This window comes from Berghia stephanieae, chromosome 1 (genome assembly GCF_034508935.2).
Source record: "Berghia stephanieae isolate SIO BIC M18660-M18661 chromosome 1, UCSD_Bste_1.3, whole genome shotgun sequence".
In the NCBI taxonomy this organism is placed as follows: domain Eukaryota; kingdom Metazoa; phylum Mollusca; class Gastropoda; order Nudibranchia; family Aeolidiidae; genus Berghia; species Berghia stephanieae.
In genome coordinates this window covers 91,307,144-91,326,581 of record NC_088360.1, presented here as the reverse complement: position 1 = coordinate 91,326,581, position 19,438 = coordinate 91,307,144, and the positions used below count along the sequence as shown (strand labels likewise).

Below are 19,438 nucleotides of genomic sequence, written 5' to 3'. Positions count from 1 at the left end.
TGCATTATTTTATCATTTGTCCATTGCTAAACTCAATTTTATATGGTACTTATTGCATGCCGATATAAAGTTATCGTTCAAAGTATTCTTTAGAGAGCTGTGGGTGACTAAGTCTTAGTGATTTTAAGCCTACTCTTTCAACTTTCAAGAAACGGAAAAAAAGGTCCAACATGGCCATACTCGTACATAGTTTTGTTTTTGAGGAATTATTTTATTCCTTTTCACAATTTATTTAGAGGATATAGAGTAAGACATTGAATTAACATTAACAATAGACAGTACTGTCAGTCGCTCTTGCTCTCGTTTTACATTAGATTGAAATTTTTGTTTTCTTAATTATGGGTCTTACCTTACATCACCAACAAAAAGAATCACAATGTCACACACAATCTCATTATTATTGTGGTTATTTTTACTGTACTGTAATCGTCTTGATCGTGATGTGAAGTGTATCGTAAGGTGTATTGTATTGGATATTGAACATGCATTTTTAGAGAAATTTTTATCAAAGAAATAATTTTTGCAATCAGCTATGCGACATTGTCAACTGTTTTCGTTCAAATGTAGCCTAAATCGAAATTGAGATTGAGAGCCGTGAACCAGTGTGCTATCTATTTTTAAACGTCACAGTTGTTGGACTAGGCTTACTGTTGTCACCCAGCGAGTTTTAATTCATTTTTCATGATACACAACGTCAGCACTCTATGGCTCTATGCCTACAAAAAAACAACATATTAACAGTAACAGCATTTAACTTTAAATAAAGGCAGGTGGCTTTTTTTTCTTCACTTCTGTTGGAGGTGCAGAATAACACATCATTTATCTGCACCGTTGTTCGTGATGTAAATGCTAGTTAGTGCCAAGCGGTTTTGAGACTTATTACGAGTGAGTAGTGGTACTGACCCTACTGATAATTTCTCGAGATAGAGCAGCTCAGTACCGATAGGGTCTCATCGTAAGATGAAGACGAAGGAGAAAAAAATAGAGGGAGGGAAATTTTTATTGGCACCCAGTCTCGGTACTAAACTGATACCATTTCGTTGATGTGGTAGCCTCAAACGTTGTATTATTGAGATGTATGTCGGCAACATATTTTGAAAACAAAACAGTTGATGGGGAGCAAAAGGTGTAGGCTGTGATTGATGACACCATAGGGCAGAGGTCCTATTGTCTTTTGTTGTCATACGTAGGCTAAAAGAATGATAAAAACCCAAATGCACACTGTCTTGCCATCATTGTGTCAATTAAAGTTTTTCTTATTTTTATAAGTGAATATAAATATTTTTTTAATCCAACATTGCTAATAATTATTGTTATTATTATTATCATATTTAGTAATTGTCTTTTGCAATTATTGATAACTTAATTTTAAAACTTATAACTTAAATTTTTCCAGTTCTCTTGTTCAATAGACAAATCTGGTTCCCACTACTATAGCATTGAATGAATGAAGTGAAAAAAAGTAAAATAAGTAAACTGAATATTGCAACAAAAATATGAACCTTTTTGAAACTTTTTCTTTACTTTACCTGAAAAAAACCCAACAAAACAATATTCTCTGTATTTTCAGTACTACTGGGAAATGATAATTTTCATTACAAATGCTAATATCAGGAATCCCCAGGACTAGTTAAGTTACTGGTAATAGTGTTCGTGAGCTTTAATTACTGTTTAATATCTCTGTACTGAGATATATCGTTACAACCCAGGCCTAATGATGCTAATTTTAGATTGTTGTTTAACACACTGCTTAGTGATTGCCAGTGTAGGTGTAGATACAATGATAGTAAGTAAATAATGATTTTAAAAAGAAGAAAGGCAAAAAAAGCATGGTGCACAAATTTACTGATCACTATGACTACAAATAAATAATTTGAAAAAAAAAAGAAAAAATCACAATTAGTATTTTTTAAAGATAATGGAATGTAAAAAAAAAGCCAGGTAAACGAATATTGATGATAATTATAAAGTATTGTAAAATATGATGTTATAATAAATACCAATATATTTAAAATATAAAATAAACAAGAGAAATATTTTTTAACTATCTAATGATAATAATAATACTAATATAATAGTAGTAATAATAATAATAATAATAATAATTTTTCAATAAAATAAAATGAAATAAAAGGTAATTTTAAAGAAATTGTTCTCACTGGGAATCGATCCAGGTAAGTATGTTCAAGGCAAGAGTCTAACAGTTTAACCACTACGTTACTGAGCCACTTGGCTAGATGTGATATCCTTTTTGAAGAAAATTGTTAAAAATTTTTCTTGCACGTCATCTACGCTTGTTTTATAACTTTTAGTAACAAAGACTTAACTTACAGCATCATAATATAACTTTTGTGACCCTGTTTTTATGATGTCTATACAGAAACACAGCAATGAGCAATGATAACGAAAACTGTGGATTCCATTTGTGCAATGGAGGTGCAGAAAAACACTTATAGTAGCTCTGCACAACTCCATGCCCTTAAACTACAAAACCTTACAATGTATACTGGTTCTCCATCAGTGGGCCTAGCTCACACAGGAGAACGATGAGAAAATCTTTGATTGTAAAATCTGTCTGACATTACTATGGATTGAACTAAATAAGGATTTAATACATCAGGACTTATAAATTAGTTGTTTTTAAAAAAAATATTTTTTTTTATGATTTACTATATGAGGAAGTTGAATTGTTGATAATGTATAGATTACATTAAGCTTTGGCAATTTTGTTAACATAAAGAAGTCCAGAGCCATAAGGTCCATGGAACCTGAGTTTATTCTTGTTTCTATAGCGTTAAATGGACAGTAGCAATTGCTTTCTACCCTTTTGATAGAACCCTAGTTTATCGCTATACACTTTCCACCAGATTAAAAACCCAGCTACCCAGTCACTGCTAGGTAGTCAGGGGACCAGAAAAAAATCTCCACTGAACCTGGAATCAATTTTGGTTCCAACTGGGAATCCCTGTTGTTAACATGTTTTATTGTTTGTATGCTTTGGTCTTTTCTGTTTGATAAAGTTATTGTTTTTGGAGTAGTAGGCATTGCCATTTTTTATTTTCTCTCTCCCTCTCTATCTTTTTAAAAAATCTTTTATAGAATACTGGTTTGTATTTTTGTAAAGATGAGGTGGACAGTGAGCTTGGAGGGGGGACCCAAACGAGTGAATCATGCTGCAGTGTCTATCAAAGATAGGATTTACTCCTTTGGTGGATATTGCACTGGAGAAGATTATCAAACCACTCGTCCTATTGATGTCCACATGTTGAATACAGGTAAACTTTTTATAAAATCTTTTGTTCAAATTGGATTAATCTCAAATATCTCTTACATGCATAGGAGTCAAAATTTGGGTTTGCCAACAGGAAAACTCTGGTTATTTGAATAAATCAGTCAACAGATGGATATATATTCCGATTATTTATCCCCATGGGGAAATTGCCTTATGGCATATTTCAAGGAAAGAATGAGATATCAACAACAGCTGCAGTGTCAAAAATGAGCTGAGTTGAGGTGACTTGCTCAAGGCCACACTACCACCAGGTTGACTCTAAGTTGCAAAATGAACACTTTTCTTCATTGGCATATTCTGCATTATGAGTATCATCAAATTCCATTGAGATTGTGTTTTCAAAGAAAATCCTTTATTATCACACTGTCAACACAATATCCTCTTCTTGACTACTACTACTACAAGAAAATCTTTTTTAAACCATCACCACACTTTTAGACACACAAAGCCTGCCTTCATGAAATCACCATTAACACTACCACTACAATCAGATCAGTACCACTATTATCACCACTGCCACAGTATCATCAAAACCAGCATCACCACCACCACCACCAAGAATGGTTCTTGTTTTTACTAAGGGTGGTGATGACAAATAATTTTTAGGAGACACGGGCATTATACTTATATTGTTATGTAATCATCACTGAAACTGAGTACCTAAACACTACTAATCTACCTAACCACTTCTTAGAACTACAAGTATTATTGTTTACTTCTGCCCAACTGAATACAATGGTGTTTCTTGTTCCCTTGATTAAATTTTGTAATTCTGGTACATCACATGAACTATGCGCTGCTCAGAGTAGAACCCTGGACCTTCTGGTCCAAAAGGTGAGTGTTATACCAGCAGACCACATAGCTGCACATAATTTTGACTCATCACCTTGAAAGCTCATCTATGTAAACTATGATCTACTGTTTGTTTTTTTACAACCCCACCATGCTCTTTTTACTGATGCTGAAATGACTGAGGTTTTTCCTAGCATTTTTCTCTCTTATATTCTGCACTGTATCATTCACTAATTTGTTAATGACAGATGTCAGCATTGAGGGATCAAAATTTGCTTTGTTTAAGCTGAAAGACAAGAGTATTACAGATTATTACTTTGTAATCTTGCCCACAGTTAATCTCAGATGGGTTTTATTGCCATTACCATCTGACCGCAAGAAATTGAAAGTGATTCCTTATCAACGTTATGGACACACAGCTGTAGCATATGAAGACAACTCCTATGTTTGGGGAGGAAGGAATGACATCAGGGGACCTTGCAACATTTTATACAGATTTTGTGGAGGTAAAAAAACCATTGTTTTTCATTTTGAATTTCATTCCATAGCTTAGATGCTCACAAAATCAAATGCAAAGTTGTTTATTTTAGAAATTAAAGTGATTGACCATTTGGTTTTGTTCATTTTTTTGGTTTGTTTTACTTTGTTTTTGTTTTGATGATTTCTTAAAGTAATGTAAAGTATGCTAAAATTGATATGGTCGTAGGTAACCCTAAAGCATGGTGACCTGCTAAATACTTTGCTGTAAACATTAGGGATGATTATTAATGTGGCAGATAGTTTAGACCCCTTGGAAATATAAAGCGTAGCAATAGATTCTGAGGGGGTGAGGTAAAAGAGGGGATATGGCTGTTTGTGTCACTGTAATCTGGATGGCTAAAGTATTCGTTTCAAGTCAGACTCTCCCATTTTTTTTCTTGGGCAAGATTAATTTCCAAAGAACCAAATGAATGTTAAAACATTTTAGAAGTTTGGAACTCAACAAAACAAGACCAATGATATATTAGCATTTTTTAAAATCGTTAATATTTTTTCCGTACTTATTTAAATAAATTTTGTCCAATAAAATACCTTTTACTTTTAATATTATTTTCATTTTATTTTATCCAAACAACTCAGCATCAAGAAAATGGAGCAGACCTACAACAACTGGTACTATACCAGCAGCCAGGGATGGCCATTCTGCTTGTGTCATAAATCATTGTATGTACATCTTTGCCGGCTATGAAGAATTTGTAAGTCAGCTTCTCAATATTTTTCACCAATGTAATTGATGATTATATTTGATATAAAATGTGATGGTTTTGTTTGTTAATGAGAAAGCATGTTTAAGTGTTAACAAAAGAAACATAACAATCATTGTTGTCATTATGATTATTGTTAATTGTGTTAGTAGTCGTTATAATATATACTAGTAGCAGGAACAGTAGTAAGTTGTAAAAAAAAAAAATTGAGCTTTTATATAGCGCAATGACCATTAAATGTGTTCAAAGCGCTTTAGAAAGGGTCCCTAGCCATTACAAGCACTTAACAAGTAGGACAAGACTATGAAGCAATACTACAATTTTTCCTGACAGACAACACTTAACGGCCAGGTACTAGTTTAACATCTGAGTATGGTGAGAGAATGTGAGGAAAGAACCTTTTGCAATAACTCAACTCTATGCACTGCTCAGTGTCATACCACAAGACCACATAGTCACACAAATAGTAAGGAGTAGTAGTAGTAGTAGTAGTAGTAGTAGTAGTAGTAGCAGCAGCAGCAGTAGTATTACCTATATAAAGTGATTATTTTTATCTTATTTCAAGACCTCTTGTTTTTTTTACTCCACAGACAAATCGATTCTCCAATGATATGAATTATGTCGACTTGAGAAATTATAACTGGGTTTCAATTATCACATATGTAAGTTTTTTGTCTTATCTCTCTTGTGTTCACATTAAAGGACAATGGAACTAATTTGTTTGATATCCATTTATTTGAACTTGAGAGAGTTAATAATTGAAAGCCGAATTTTATCTCCCTTACATTCTATACTCTTATTATAAATCAAAATCTTGAACAATAAGATCTTGCAGTTTATCACATTTGAAATAATTTATAGTCAAACTGTATAAGTATTGTGTGTACCTGAAAGTCAATTTTGAGCAAAACACAAGAAACATACAAGGTTTACACTGTCAAAAATACGTTAAGTTGAAGTAAGTTGTAGATCATACATACAACTATTTCATGCATTTTTATTGGTTGTTGCATCTTGAAATCAACTGAGAAGATGCTCTGTGTCAACGGTGATTTAGATATAAGACTTATATCACAAACTTTTAATTTTCATGGTTTGTGATTGTGACTCTTGAACACAGTTTTGGTTTTCCAACATTGTCATTGGGATTCTTAACAGTTTAACCCAATTAGCACATTCTTGGTCATTTTCATGGGATTCAAATCTTAATATATCAATAATGGGCTGCTTTGTGTAGTATGATTTTGATTATAAATGATATAATTTTTACACTGAGTTTCCACATTTTTATTACAAATGCAACAAATACATTCTCTGTTGTGATAATTTTCTCTTTTTAAAGACGCTTTAAAAATTTGGTATGATTTTCTAACTTTGATTGAATTATTTATTTCTTTGATTTATCATGTGAGCAATTGCAATGATTTCAGGCATTTTCAAATATTCTATTGTTAACAGATACCTGTAACAAAATAGAAACTTGGGTTTTGAATGATTAACTCCATCGAAAACTAGTTAAACTAAAATGAATAAATCAAAACTATTGATTGACATAAGATATTGTCAATTTTTTGTCTGTTATTTGATAACCAGAAACTCTTAATCCCCATTCTACTGCCAAACCAAAAACATTTGCGCTCAGCTTGTTTTTCATTTTGCAATTTATATTGATGCTATGAATTTATCCAAAAAGCTCATAACATCCACCAACCGGATATAACATATCAACACACAAAACTATGTGTAGCCTTAAACGTTTATAGTCTGATTGATAGAATTTAGTGAGAGCTACTCATAAAAAAGGCTGGCTAAAAACAGTAACAAAGAGGTGTGTGGCGTCAGTTTCTTTCTATCGATACCTTTTTGCTTAGCAAAATTTAGGCTCAGCTTAAATAATGGATTCTGTTTTAGATGGCAGGCAAAATTTAGGTTTGGGCTAACATAGCGGCCTGTCCTGATTTGGTAATCTGGAGGAAAAGAAAGAAAAACAAAGTAGAATAAAATAAAAAACAATGATGATGCAGAATTCCAGATTTTTAGGATTTCTTAAGACATTTTCCATTGATTTTCTCATGTCAAATATTTTCTACTGATAAAGATCAGGCCAGCATGAGGACCCTCAGAAGAATCAATGCCACTAAGTCTTGTAGCATAATTTGACATCTGTGTTCAAGCCTCGACAGGCTGGCACCAAGTGTCAAAAGTGACACAAGACAAGTGGTGGTGCTGGTCTTGGATAAGATGATAGTGGACAGAATATGGGAAAGGTCGGGCGCTAGTCTTTTGATGCTATGCATTTGGGTAAAATACTCACAACATTCACCAGCCGGATATAACTTACCAATACACAAAATTGTGTGTTACCTTAAACGTTTATAGACTGATTGATAATATAGTGAGAAGTAATCACCAGAATGGTTGTCTAAAAATAATACCAAAGTGTGACGTCAATTTCGTCCCTTCTATATAATGTTCTAGGGACGTCTGGGATTTTGTTAAATTTTGAATTCTCTATTTATTCTTTATTTATGTTTAAATATAGAATTCTTAAATGACAATTTCATAAAATATTCTGGTAGACTTCTCTCTGTCTCTGTCTGTCTCTGTCTCTCTGTCTCTGTCTCTGTCTTCTCTCTCTCTCTCTCTCTCTCTCTCTCTCTCTCTCTCTCTCTCTCTCTCTCTCTCTCTCTCTCTCTCTCCTCTCTCTCTCTCTCTCTCTCTCTCTCTCTCTCTCTCTCTATATATATATATATATATATATATATATATATATATACAGTAGAACATGACCATAGCGGCACCCGCTACAGCGGGACCATCGCTACAACGGGACCTTACACAAACCCCGCTTTTTTTTACTATATAAATTCAATTACCTGTGCTTGGGTTTAGCGGGTCAAGGAAAGGCCCGAACTTGCTTACAGTGGGAAAAATTGAGCAAGCTGTACACGCCGCGACTCAGCGAGTGACGTAGACTGGGCTCTCTCCCGCCACCCAGGACTAACACACACGACTCTGTCTGCCATTTCACTCGTGTCTTCACACCCACCTCTCGTGTCTACCCTCAATTCTTTTGTCGCTCGCTCTATTTCTTTATATGCGTTGATTGGTCAGTCTTGCGATGATTAATTAAGGTGGGCAACCTGATTTCAAAGAGATGTGTTGCACAAGATGACGCCGTGTGTAAAGCCCTTGGCCAATTAGAGAGAAGAGGCTTATGCGCACGCAGTGGTGTATACATTTTAATCCAGATCAGCCCTATTATTACTATTATGCCATTCCTCATTCATTGCAATTGTTGCTGCTCAAGCATACACATCACTCGCACTCGTTCGTATCGTAGTCCTTCCTGCCTAAATACCCCCCCCCCCCCCAAAAAAAAAAAAAAACACAAAAAAACAAACACTGAACCAAAGATAGTCCATTTCAAGGAACCAAAGATAGTCCATTTCAAGGCTCATGGGTCACGTTAGTTTTATTGACATTCATGTTTATTTTTGGGACATTTTCCTCTGCTTTCCTATAGCGGGAACTTGCCTACAGCGGGATTTTTCTGCTGGGACCAGAAGTCCCGCTATAGGCATGCTCTACTGTATATATATATCTTACAAACACACACACACATATACACACCCTTTATTATCGCAATTTATCATAGGATTTATCTGATTAAAGTAAAATAGTAAGTAACAATAATGGAATGTAAATCAACTTAGGAAATAAAGAGATGCTCCTTCTTTTTGACAAATTTTCATTGTCATCGCTGAAAAATCTTGATTGCGGGGTTGGATATTTAAGACTTTTACAGGACAGGTTTCCCTTAACTATGCTGTTTTGGGACTTTTTTGCAGGAATTATACAATCTCAATCTAGAATATATTTTATAGTAGATAGTCCAAACATAGGGTACTACCAATTTGGGTCTTGACATTTGTGTATTTTGGATGTCCCATTTTAGCTCTTTGAAAAGTTGGCTACAATGGGCTAATACTGAAATTCTCAGTCATGCAATGTAGTCAATAAAATAGAAAGCTCAGGATATTTTTAAGAAAGAGATACAACTTAAATATAATCCTTGGGCATGAAACTCTGCCATAATTATTATTGTGTCATCGTACCAGTGCAAAGTGTTTTTTAAATTATTTTTTTTACTCAATGACATAGGATGGTTATTCAGTGTTAAAAAAAAAAACAACTTAAATTCCAGGAGACCACCTTTTATGGTATTCTTAGTTTCAGTCACTAATATCTAAACAGAAATAAATAACTACGTCCCTTGAACTTTGTGTCAACCAGTTGATATTCAATTCAAATATTTATTTATTGTCGGCATTTTAAAAATGTTTCATAGATAATGTAGTCAGGCTAATAGAAGCCTTTGACCGACATAAAATTGTAATATCATTCATTCTCTTTTAGTTTGGCAATGAATCATTCTCTTATATTTGGTTTCAAATAGTGTAACTTTTTTATTTTTCATCTTTTTATCTCTTAACCAAGGGTGAACCTGCCAGATGGAGGGATTTTCACACAGCCACAGCTGTGGGAAACCTAATGTACATCTTTGGAGGTCGCTGTGATGAAGGTGGTGATATATTTACCAACCAGGAGATCTACTGCAATAAAGTAATGGCTTTTGACACATCAACAAGTACCTGGCTAAAACCTGATGTATCACTCAAAGGAATACCTGAGGGTAGACGCAGTCATTCAGCTTGTAAGTGAATAATTTTCTATTCTGATATTAGTAACATAGGAGTTACATGAGAGATTTGAGAATTGGATGGCAAAAAATAGAAGATACCTGATCAGATAAAGACAAACATATACATGAAACAGTGTGATTAAAAAGTCTACTAACTTCGGACCTTGAACCTTATCACAAGGTCTTGAGTTAACCCTTTATATTGTTGGCATCATCGCCACTGATTAGTTTATTTCCTCTTTCTCCATTCCAGTTGTTCACAATGGAAGTATATTTGTATTTGGTGGATACAATGGAAGACTCGGAATTCATTTTAATGATTTGAATGTCTTAAATTTAGGTATGTACATATCTCGCTTCTTCTCTCTCTATTGAGCTATATATATAATATATATATGTATATATAGATACAACTGCTTTTGCTTACAGTCTCCTAATCTTAAAATAAATGACAACCACAATAACCCATACATACATGAATTGTCGACCAGCATTGTTATATGTTATTTGTTATGGCAAGATATTCACTCTAAAAAAGAACAAAAGTTTCCTGTTGTATTGAATAGGTTTAATGTTGCCATATTGAATTTGTTTTATGTTGTGTGAAGGGGATGATGAAAATTTCATACATAGTTATTGGCATGAAAAGCAGTCCTTCAGTGCCATAACAATAATAATAATAATAATAATGATAATAATAATAATAATAATAATAATAATAATAATAATAATAATAATAATAATAATAATAATAATATCTTTATTGTTCTTGAAGGCAATTTTTCATTTGGTTACAACATATAAATAATACACACAAACAGGCATAAATGAAACGAAAAGTGCAAAACGACACACGCACAAACACACACTTACAGACTCACACTTAAATAGGCTTCGTGTAGTAGTAGTAGTAGTAGTAGTAGTAAGCCTCGCAGTCCGAAAGACGCTTGCTGAGAATTGTGTGATTCAGTCATAGTCGATGAGTATAGCTGCTCTCTCCATCCATATTGTTAATTGTTTCCATTGGTCACGGTCCTGGGCCAGAGTTGTGAGGCTGTCAGGATCTTGTGACTTTTTTGGGCAAATTGGAGTGGATTCAATGTTTTATTAATTTCTTTGAGAAGAACACAATTTATTATTTTCTCCAGGCATTTCATGGTGATGGATGTCAAAGCAACAGGTCTGAAATTATTTAATGTTGATGACAAGGGGGATTTGGGAATGGGCACTATGGTTGATCCAATGTGTTTTGAACTATTTCTCTAAAAACTGGTGCTGATTGGTCAGAACATTATTTTAATACACGACCACAAATTCCATCTGGGTGCTGGCCTTTCTTAGGTTGATGTTATTGAAAACACTTTTCACCTTCTCTTCAAGAATGATAGGTTGCTCATGATGGTGTTGGGTACAGCTAAATGACTGTCTTCTGTTGTCGATGTTAATATTGATATTATTATCAATGTCAAAACGACAGTAGAATTTGTTCAGTTCTTGTGTATTCTTTTTGTTTTTCGATTTGATATCCATTCGTCCCATCTCTAGAATCATTGACAAAACTGTCATTGGATTACATGCTTTAATTTTTTCTTCCATTTCAATTTTTTAAGCGATCTTTTCTTCTGCTATTAATGTCCGTAGTCGTTTGTTTGTTTCTCACACTATATTTTGGTCACCACGTATAAAAAGTACGTTTATTTTCATTGATTACTGCTTTTGGCTTCTTTGTCACCAAGGGCTTATTGTTTGGGTATATTTTTATTTCTTGCTTTTCTATACACAGTTCAATGCAGAAATTGATATATCCATTTATAGTGTCTGTCCATCCATTTATGTCTTCTTTGTTTGTGATAAGTTCTTCCCATGCCATACAATCAAAAATAGCAATAGCAATTGATTGCGAGCCTCTGGAAAGGTTGCTAGTCTATCACAATTACTTTCCACCAGATCTAACATATCCCGCTAGCCATTCAATACCGAGTGGACAGAGGGGTCAGAAAAAAATCTCGACTTCACCTGGGACCGATCTCTGTCTCTTTACGTGTATAGCAAGTGTTCTACCAACTGAGCTATCAGAACCCCAAGTCTTTGGCATGAAACTCACCTTAATATCATCAATATATGCTTTATCAAGGATAATGAATATTGTTTCTTGAATTGTGCAAACCTTTCTGATTGTTTTAGATTTATATTCACTTTTCAGCATCTGCTTTGCCCTGATATAATACCAGATTGGGGTGATAGGTCAAAATATAAGTCCATCAGAGCCATGAGGTCCATGGTGTATGAGGCAACAAAAATGAAAAAAGAATGACAACAGTTGTTGGCTACTCTTTGGATAGGATGTCAGTCGATTGCAAATTACTTTCTGCTGGATCTGATTTTTCCAGTTGTCCAGTCATTGCAAGATGGGTTGAGGGATAAAAAAGACAAACTTTGACTGCACCTTAGACCGAAACCAGTTCCTTTTCTTATAAAACAATTGCTCCTCTATCGAGCAGTTGAAATACCCTGTGGTGGATCACAAATCTTGTTAAACTGTATTCTTTATTTTACTTGTATTTGTGATCAATGTGAATGGTTAAATTAAAGAACTTAATCAATGCCAAATGCATTCCCTTGTCAATTCAATTGGACAATTAATATGCGCCATAGATTAGGTGTCACCACCAAGAAGTTGCTGCATAGGAATCCCCAAGGAATCTGATAAAAATATCGGTAAAAGGGAAACATGGAAGAAATGGGTGAAGAGAGAGAGAGGGGGGAGGGAGGAAGAGAGAGTGTGTGTTTATGTGGGGAAGTCAACAATTATGGTGATTATGATTATACATTAGACATATATCTGAATTGCACTCGCGTAAAGGCCTCCGAATTGGGTATAACAAGTCTTGGATGGAGATAGCTTAAATGTCAATACTGATGAGTTGCTAACTCCTTAGTACCCTTGGTTTTAATGTGTTAAATGACAGGGTAATCCCTTATTCTAATGATATATTTCTACAATTTTATGTATATTTCAATAGCCTTTTACAATGATATAAGTGGTGCAGTTTATGATTGATATCTATTTTCACTACTAAAGGCCCTTTATTTTTTCTTTCCTTTTTTTTTGTTTTGTTTCTTTTTAGGGGAGGGGGGTATTGATAGAGAGAGTACAATTTTAAACATTTTAAAATGTATTACTTGATAATTTCTCCTTTCACAAAGCTCAGATGTATGGCATCATGCTCTTGTCATCTTTCTGATTTGCCAGAATCAATGCAATGGTCTCAGATAGAACTGCCTGGGTCTTGTCCTGCTCCTTGTAGACGTCAGTCTTGTTGTAAAGTTAACTCAAAGGTCTTTCTCTTTGGTGGCACAAGTCCCAAAACTCCAGAGCCAGTTGCTGAAATACATTTGTCAGACGATCCAGATGAATCTGATTTGGTGGACCGGGCTGACATGTATATTTTAGATCTAAGTAAGTTTGGTTTGTTTTTTTTCACCAAAATATACTTGTTTCCAAAATTTAGGCTGGGCTTAAATAGTGTTGTTTTTTTTTTAAACCTCAAGCAATAGTATTAGGTTGGTATGATTAAATTTATTATAAAAATGTTTCTGTAGCTAGTGTTGATCTTTATTATTATTATTGTTATTATTATTATTATTATTATTATTAATTATTATTATTATTATTATTATTATTATTATTATTATTATTATTATTATTATTATATTATTATTATTATTATTATTATTATTATTATTATTATTATCATTACTATTTTTATTGTTAGAAATTACTCAATAAGCCAATTTCGTTTTCCTTCTGCTGTATTGATTTGTACGTGAAAAATTAAGGAGCAGATTGTATGGAAATTAAAAACCTATAAATTTATGCACGATGCATTGCATAACAAAATGGATTAAAAAATACAAGAAAAAAAATCAGCCCTCCTGCTTGGATATGATATTTCCTTATATTTTTCTTTCTACTTGGTCATATAGACATCTTTTCAGGTTTTTACTTTGCACCAGTGGCTGGTCCCCAATGTTTTCAAATTTTCCACATAGTGGAGCAAAGTCTTATGTCCTGATCTCAATTTGTTCAATATTTGAAAGAGTTCACAGCAAAGCAGTCATACTGTTTATCAGGAATATAAGCCTAAAATTATCCCAATCATTGGGAATCACCTGTGATGTAATGATATAATTTTTTAATGGTAATCAGAGGGTATAAGGTTCAATTCCTAGTTGGGGATGCTGATTTTTTTTTCTTTTCTTTTACTCTCTGTTTGTCTGTGCAATGTCATCTACATTCAAGGTCTAACCTAAGGATGTCATTTCTACCGATCTTCTCCCTGCTGTGTCCATCTCAGGGATGTTATCAACATTGCTCCCGCCTTCATCCGACATACATAAAGAAATGTACAGTGTCAAATATTTTTTTTTCATTCAGATCCATCATTAAAAACCCTATCCTGCTTGGTTGTCATTGAGAATCAACTAGACTGTAGCAATCTGCCTCTTGATCTAAGGTAAGCTTTAAAAATATCATCTGCAATGATCAAGAGTAAATTGAATTGGGCAATGTAAAAAAAAAACCCCAAATTTTGCAATGATTGGATTCAAACTCAAAATAAATGATTTTTGAATCATATTATAATTACGTTGAATGATGGTAAAACAGAGATTTTAATTAATGCTAAGCCCATCATGCTTAAACAAATTGATACAGCATTGATTAATTTTGGATTTTTTGTTATTAAATCTGCCACCAAAATAAAAAAATCTTGGCGTCTTTTTTGACTGCAACCTATCAATGTCAGTTAAACACCTTAACAAATGCATGTACATTGAAATAAGAAGAATAAGTAAAATTAGACACCTATAAACATAGTTGAAGTTCTATTATCAAAATAGAAATCTAAAATGTAATAGCGATAGAACAATCTTATCTGAACTTAAAACATTCCAGAATAATTGGTGAACAATCATTTGAATTTTCAGCAACCCATTTGTGATATTCCTACTCATTTATTTCTTCCAACAATTTTCACCAGGTGGGAACTGGCAGCCATGACTTCCAACAACAAAATTACCTCCACTCGTCAGACCAAATCCTGTATTCTTCCAGGCATTGATCCATTGTGACATCAGTAGTTACTTTTTTATTAGTTTATACCATCATGTGCAATGGAACCTTTACACTCTAAACACTTTAACAGTGAGACTGGATTTTTTTCAAATCAAATATCTTTAATCATTTATCTGATAATTACCAAAATCTAGAAGTGACAAATTTTCAAGCAAGCAATGGCTGGCGTCGTTTCATAACAGGACATTGCATCTTTGCAAGGTGGCCTACTTCGATTAAACCACCACTGAAAATAGCTGGGAAAAGACAGCCATAGCCAAATATTTTAACCCCCCCCCCCCCCCCCCCCCCCTTGGTATTAATGGTTGTTCTGAAATTGTGACAGCTCTATTCTCTAAATTTTTTATCTTCTGGTCCTTATAGTGTACCACTTATAGAGAGGCTGCATTGTACCTTGTTTGCTAGATTGATTTTTGGACCCAGGGTGATCACACGGTGTACTTGAAAACAACTGGTGTGTTATCCCTTTTAAGAACACATTGCACTTACCAAAATGCTGCATTTCTGCATGACATTTTAAGTAACATGATGGGCAGATGATAGTATAAGCTATGCTTAATGGGTTAATGTTAATATTAACTACACCTTGAGAGCACACTGTAATGTTAACATTTATCACAATGACCTTTCTAGATATTATTTTAATTATTATTCAATAGCCTAAACATTCTGTTGTTTTAATCTGGTGTGTATGGGTTTGCTCTAAACAGCATAATAATGTGTTGTGTAACTTTTAGTTATCACCTACCTCCAATATCCACATCACACTTGTCAGTACATTCTCCACAAAACAGATGATTGTCATGATTGTGTGTACAGTGGAACCTCCCGATAACGACATGCCACGGGACCGAGTTTTTATGTCGTTATCCGGAGGTGTCGTTATTTAGAGGTTTCCAAGATGGCGGACAAAGTGGGCGTGGTAAGGCCCGCGGGACCAGTTTTTATTAACATTGACAAAACAAACAAAACATTGTAGTGTATTCCTCTTAGAGGGTTCTTGTGCGTGTGTCTGGATGAGACTTTTAGGTGATCTGAACTGAATACACTGATAGTGTGCTCCTGGAATCTACATCTGTTCCCTATTTAAACCATTCCCCTTTGTCTTACTTTTTCTTATGTCATTTCAATTGTAAATCTAGAATGTTTTTTACTATCCAATTTTCTTCCTTTTTACTGGCGCTGATATGACATAGATGTGTCACGGGCGCTGTAAAACCCTTTAAAACAAACAAAATTCCTCCCCCTCCTCCCACAAAAACACTACTACACTACTACTACTACTACTACTACTACTACTACTACTACTACTACTACTACTACTACTACTACTACTACTACTACTATACTACTACTACTACTATTATTATTATTACTACTTCTACTACTACTACTACTACTACTACTACTTCTATCACCACATAATATCACATTTTCCAAGATTTTGTGTTTACTTGCTTACACTTACATTTATACCTTGGTTTTTATTAATGCATATCAGCCAAGATTCGTCAAAAAAAAAAAAGCTGCGTTCTCATTGGTTCAAGCAGGAATCGTTTTTATAAACTTTGAGTACTCATACTCGGTATTTTTAGTATCAGATATCTACGAAAACTGCCGAAAATCGCCAAAATGATGTCGTTATTCGGGGGTTTTATCAAAAAGTGCGTCGTTATTTGGAGGTTATTTTTACTGATCTTATATAGAAAAAAAATCGGGACCACGGGTCAATGTCGTTATCAGGAGGTTGTCGTTATTCGGAGGTGTCGTAATCGGGAGGTTCCACTGTATATTAGAGTGTAAAGGTTCCTATGGACATGTCTGTATTAAATATAATGTATATTCATTGTGACTATGCTAATTTATTAATTTGATAATTAAACATAATACATGCAAACCATCATTGTTAGCACTGCGGAAAAAAAGAAAAGTCTCTTTAAATCTATTATGAAATTTACCACAGCAATAAAGGTAATCAGGTCAAAGTGAACACTGCTATATATTGACAAAATACTTTTTTCTCATTTTGGCCAGAAACCTTTTTACTTCATTGATATAACAAGCATAGGTGCGAGTTCAGTGAACAGGATGATAGGTTGATCAACAAAGAATTTTAAAATTCAAGTGTTGATGAAAAAAAACAAACCAACTCATTGTCTATTGTCTAATTTATAGATAATTACGTTTTTAATGTCATAAGATAACTCAACGGCACTTTTTACTTGTGCACAGATATATTTCTTTGCATTCAAAATGTATCTCAAAACATTTATAGTAGTAGATGAGCCCGTCTAAAGTCTGAAATCTGATTAGGGTTTTGCATTTTTAATTTGAATTTTCGTTCTCTATAAATCGTATTCTTTCACTCTCTTAAGCCCCAAATAGGTAGATGAATAAATTCCAAAGCTAGCTATGGTTTTAATATTGTGCTTTCACGGATGCAAGTGAATTAAGTTAAATGTTTTGAATTTTAAACTGTGTGTTTCTATTGAGTAAGATTGTATATCATGGCTAAGTATTGAAACAATAGGAGAGAGATAGAGAGAGAGAGAGAGATGGGAGGAGGGAAACAGATAGATAGAGAGGGGGAGGGGGGTATGAATGTTTTGTGCATGGATGTGGGCGAGTGTAATGTTTGACTGCACACTGCATCTATGTTTGTGTGTGTGCATGCATGTGAATGAATGAAAGAGAATCATTTGGAGTTCGAAAGAGGTAGTGTGTGAGCACATGGAGCAGAGACAGGGTCTCTAAAAATACAGTGGCCCCTGCTGGACACCTCCAAATTGACTTGTAACTGGTTTGCCCTTTTTAATTTTTGGAGATTTATTTGAAAGGAGGGGAACACTCTTTTCATTTTTTCATTTAAAGAATTAATTCATTAATTTATTTATTCATTTTTATGTTATTTCCGACAGACTGATCTAGCTTTGGGATCTTTCGAAACATCATTTTTTCTATTAATTGTTTTTTTTCCCCAAAGATAAAATATTTTGATTATTATTCTGGCGTGATGGTAGTTAAGGAGCCAACAGCCAGAGGCAGCGGTAGCGCTGAATATCTAAGAAAAGATTGAAAGCAAATAGAGGGCTTGTGTTGGAGGGTGATCTTTCCCATGATCTCAGATAAAAATATGTAAACCATTGATAAAAATAGAAGAAAAAAAAAACAATACACAGTAAGGTGGGCAACATAAACACATTTTTATTTTTAAATGTGCGTGGCGATATGCTACATTTTTAGGCATCATCCTTGTGCTCAAAATCATTCTCTTTTGTTTTTGTTTAACGATAGTCTTGTCACTGTATGTGAAAATAATATCCTGTAAATTGATACTTTTTTTTCAACAATGTTAAAAAAATGTGCTTCTTTTGAAATTGGCTTTTTATGTCTTTGTAAAGAAGTAGTGACCAGCAGGGCCAATCCTTTTTGTAGTTTGCTAGAAATAAGCTTGAGAGAGAGAGAAAGCGAGAGAGATATATATTATAAAGAAAGAGAGAGAAAGGAGAAAGAGAGTCGGTACGTGTGATAAAATTTGGCTTCTTTGCATTTTTTTCCATGCAGCCATTAATCAGGAAGAATTTGTTAAAAATATTGATCTTTAACATATCAAGATACATACTGTGCATTAAATCCGATTCGTTATTTTTTCATTTCAAGTGCAATTAAGATAAAGATGATTTAAAAAATTATCACCAAATTAGATAATATAGGTTTCATGAAATTAATACAAAATTTTATTGAAACCGAAACAGGCTTTCAATATTCATTCGTAAAAAGAGAAGAAAAAACCCCCCCCAGTCTCTTTGTGTTGGACGATTACTGAATATACCCCCCCGTGTTACCGACATGTCATCCCAGCTACCTAGCTGTCTCGCGTCAGGAACGAAGTTTGTTGTAGTCAAATTCTTACATAGAATTAAAATAGTGTTGACACTTGCATGTAAATCTATTTCTTAAGGGGAACCATAGCTACAAAATCTTTTAAAATGAAATAAATAAAATAAAATTTTCAATCTTGTATCATAATTATTTTGTACAAAGAGAGAAGGGGGCAGATTTCGATGTTTGACGTGTGACGCCATAGTTACCTTAGGTTAAAGAACTCGGCATTTACCGGCTGACATATTGTTATTGTTTGTAATCGGATATAGTGATCATCAAAAAGTTGGCAAACCATCTGGTCAAATGTATAAAATGTTTCGATCACTTGAAGTAGAATTATTTCCCAACTTTTAGAACAGAAAATGGTTTATATGAACTTTAAG

At 33.8% G+C, this 19,438-nt stretch overlaps 1 protein-coding gene across 2 annotated transcripts; it reads left to right on the top strand.

Moving 5' to 3' along the window:
- The first annotated feature begins 79 nt into the window (after nt 1-79).
- Nucleotides 80-19,179, top strand: LOC144961765 (kelch domain-containing protein 3-like). Of its 2 annotated transcripts, none has more exons than XM_078894853.1 (10): nt 80-246; nt 3,100-3,275; nt 4,420-4,590; nt 5,204-5,319; nt 5,919-5,990; nt 9,829-10,045; nt 10,287-10,373; nt 13,287-13,493; nt 14,472-14,550; nt 15,076-19,179. In XM_078894853.1, the coding sequence occupies exons 2-10, from the start codon at nt 3,125-3,127 to the stop codon at nt 15,164-15,166; spliced, it is 1,191 nt and encodes a 396-aa protein (XP_078750979.1). In that variant the 5' UTR covers nt 80-246; nt 3,100-3,124; the 3' UTR covers nt 15,167-19,179. The 2 variants fall into 2 exon arrangements, with proteins under 2 accessions (XP_078750979.1, XP_078750983.1); XM_078894857.1 differs by having other exon boundaries at nt 85-246; nt 3,125-3,275.
- The last annotated feature ends 259 nt before the right edge of the window (nt 19,180-19,438 follow it).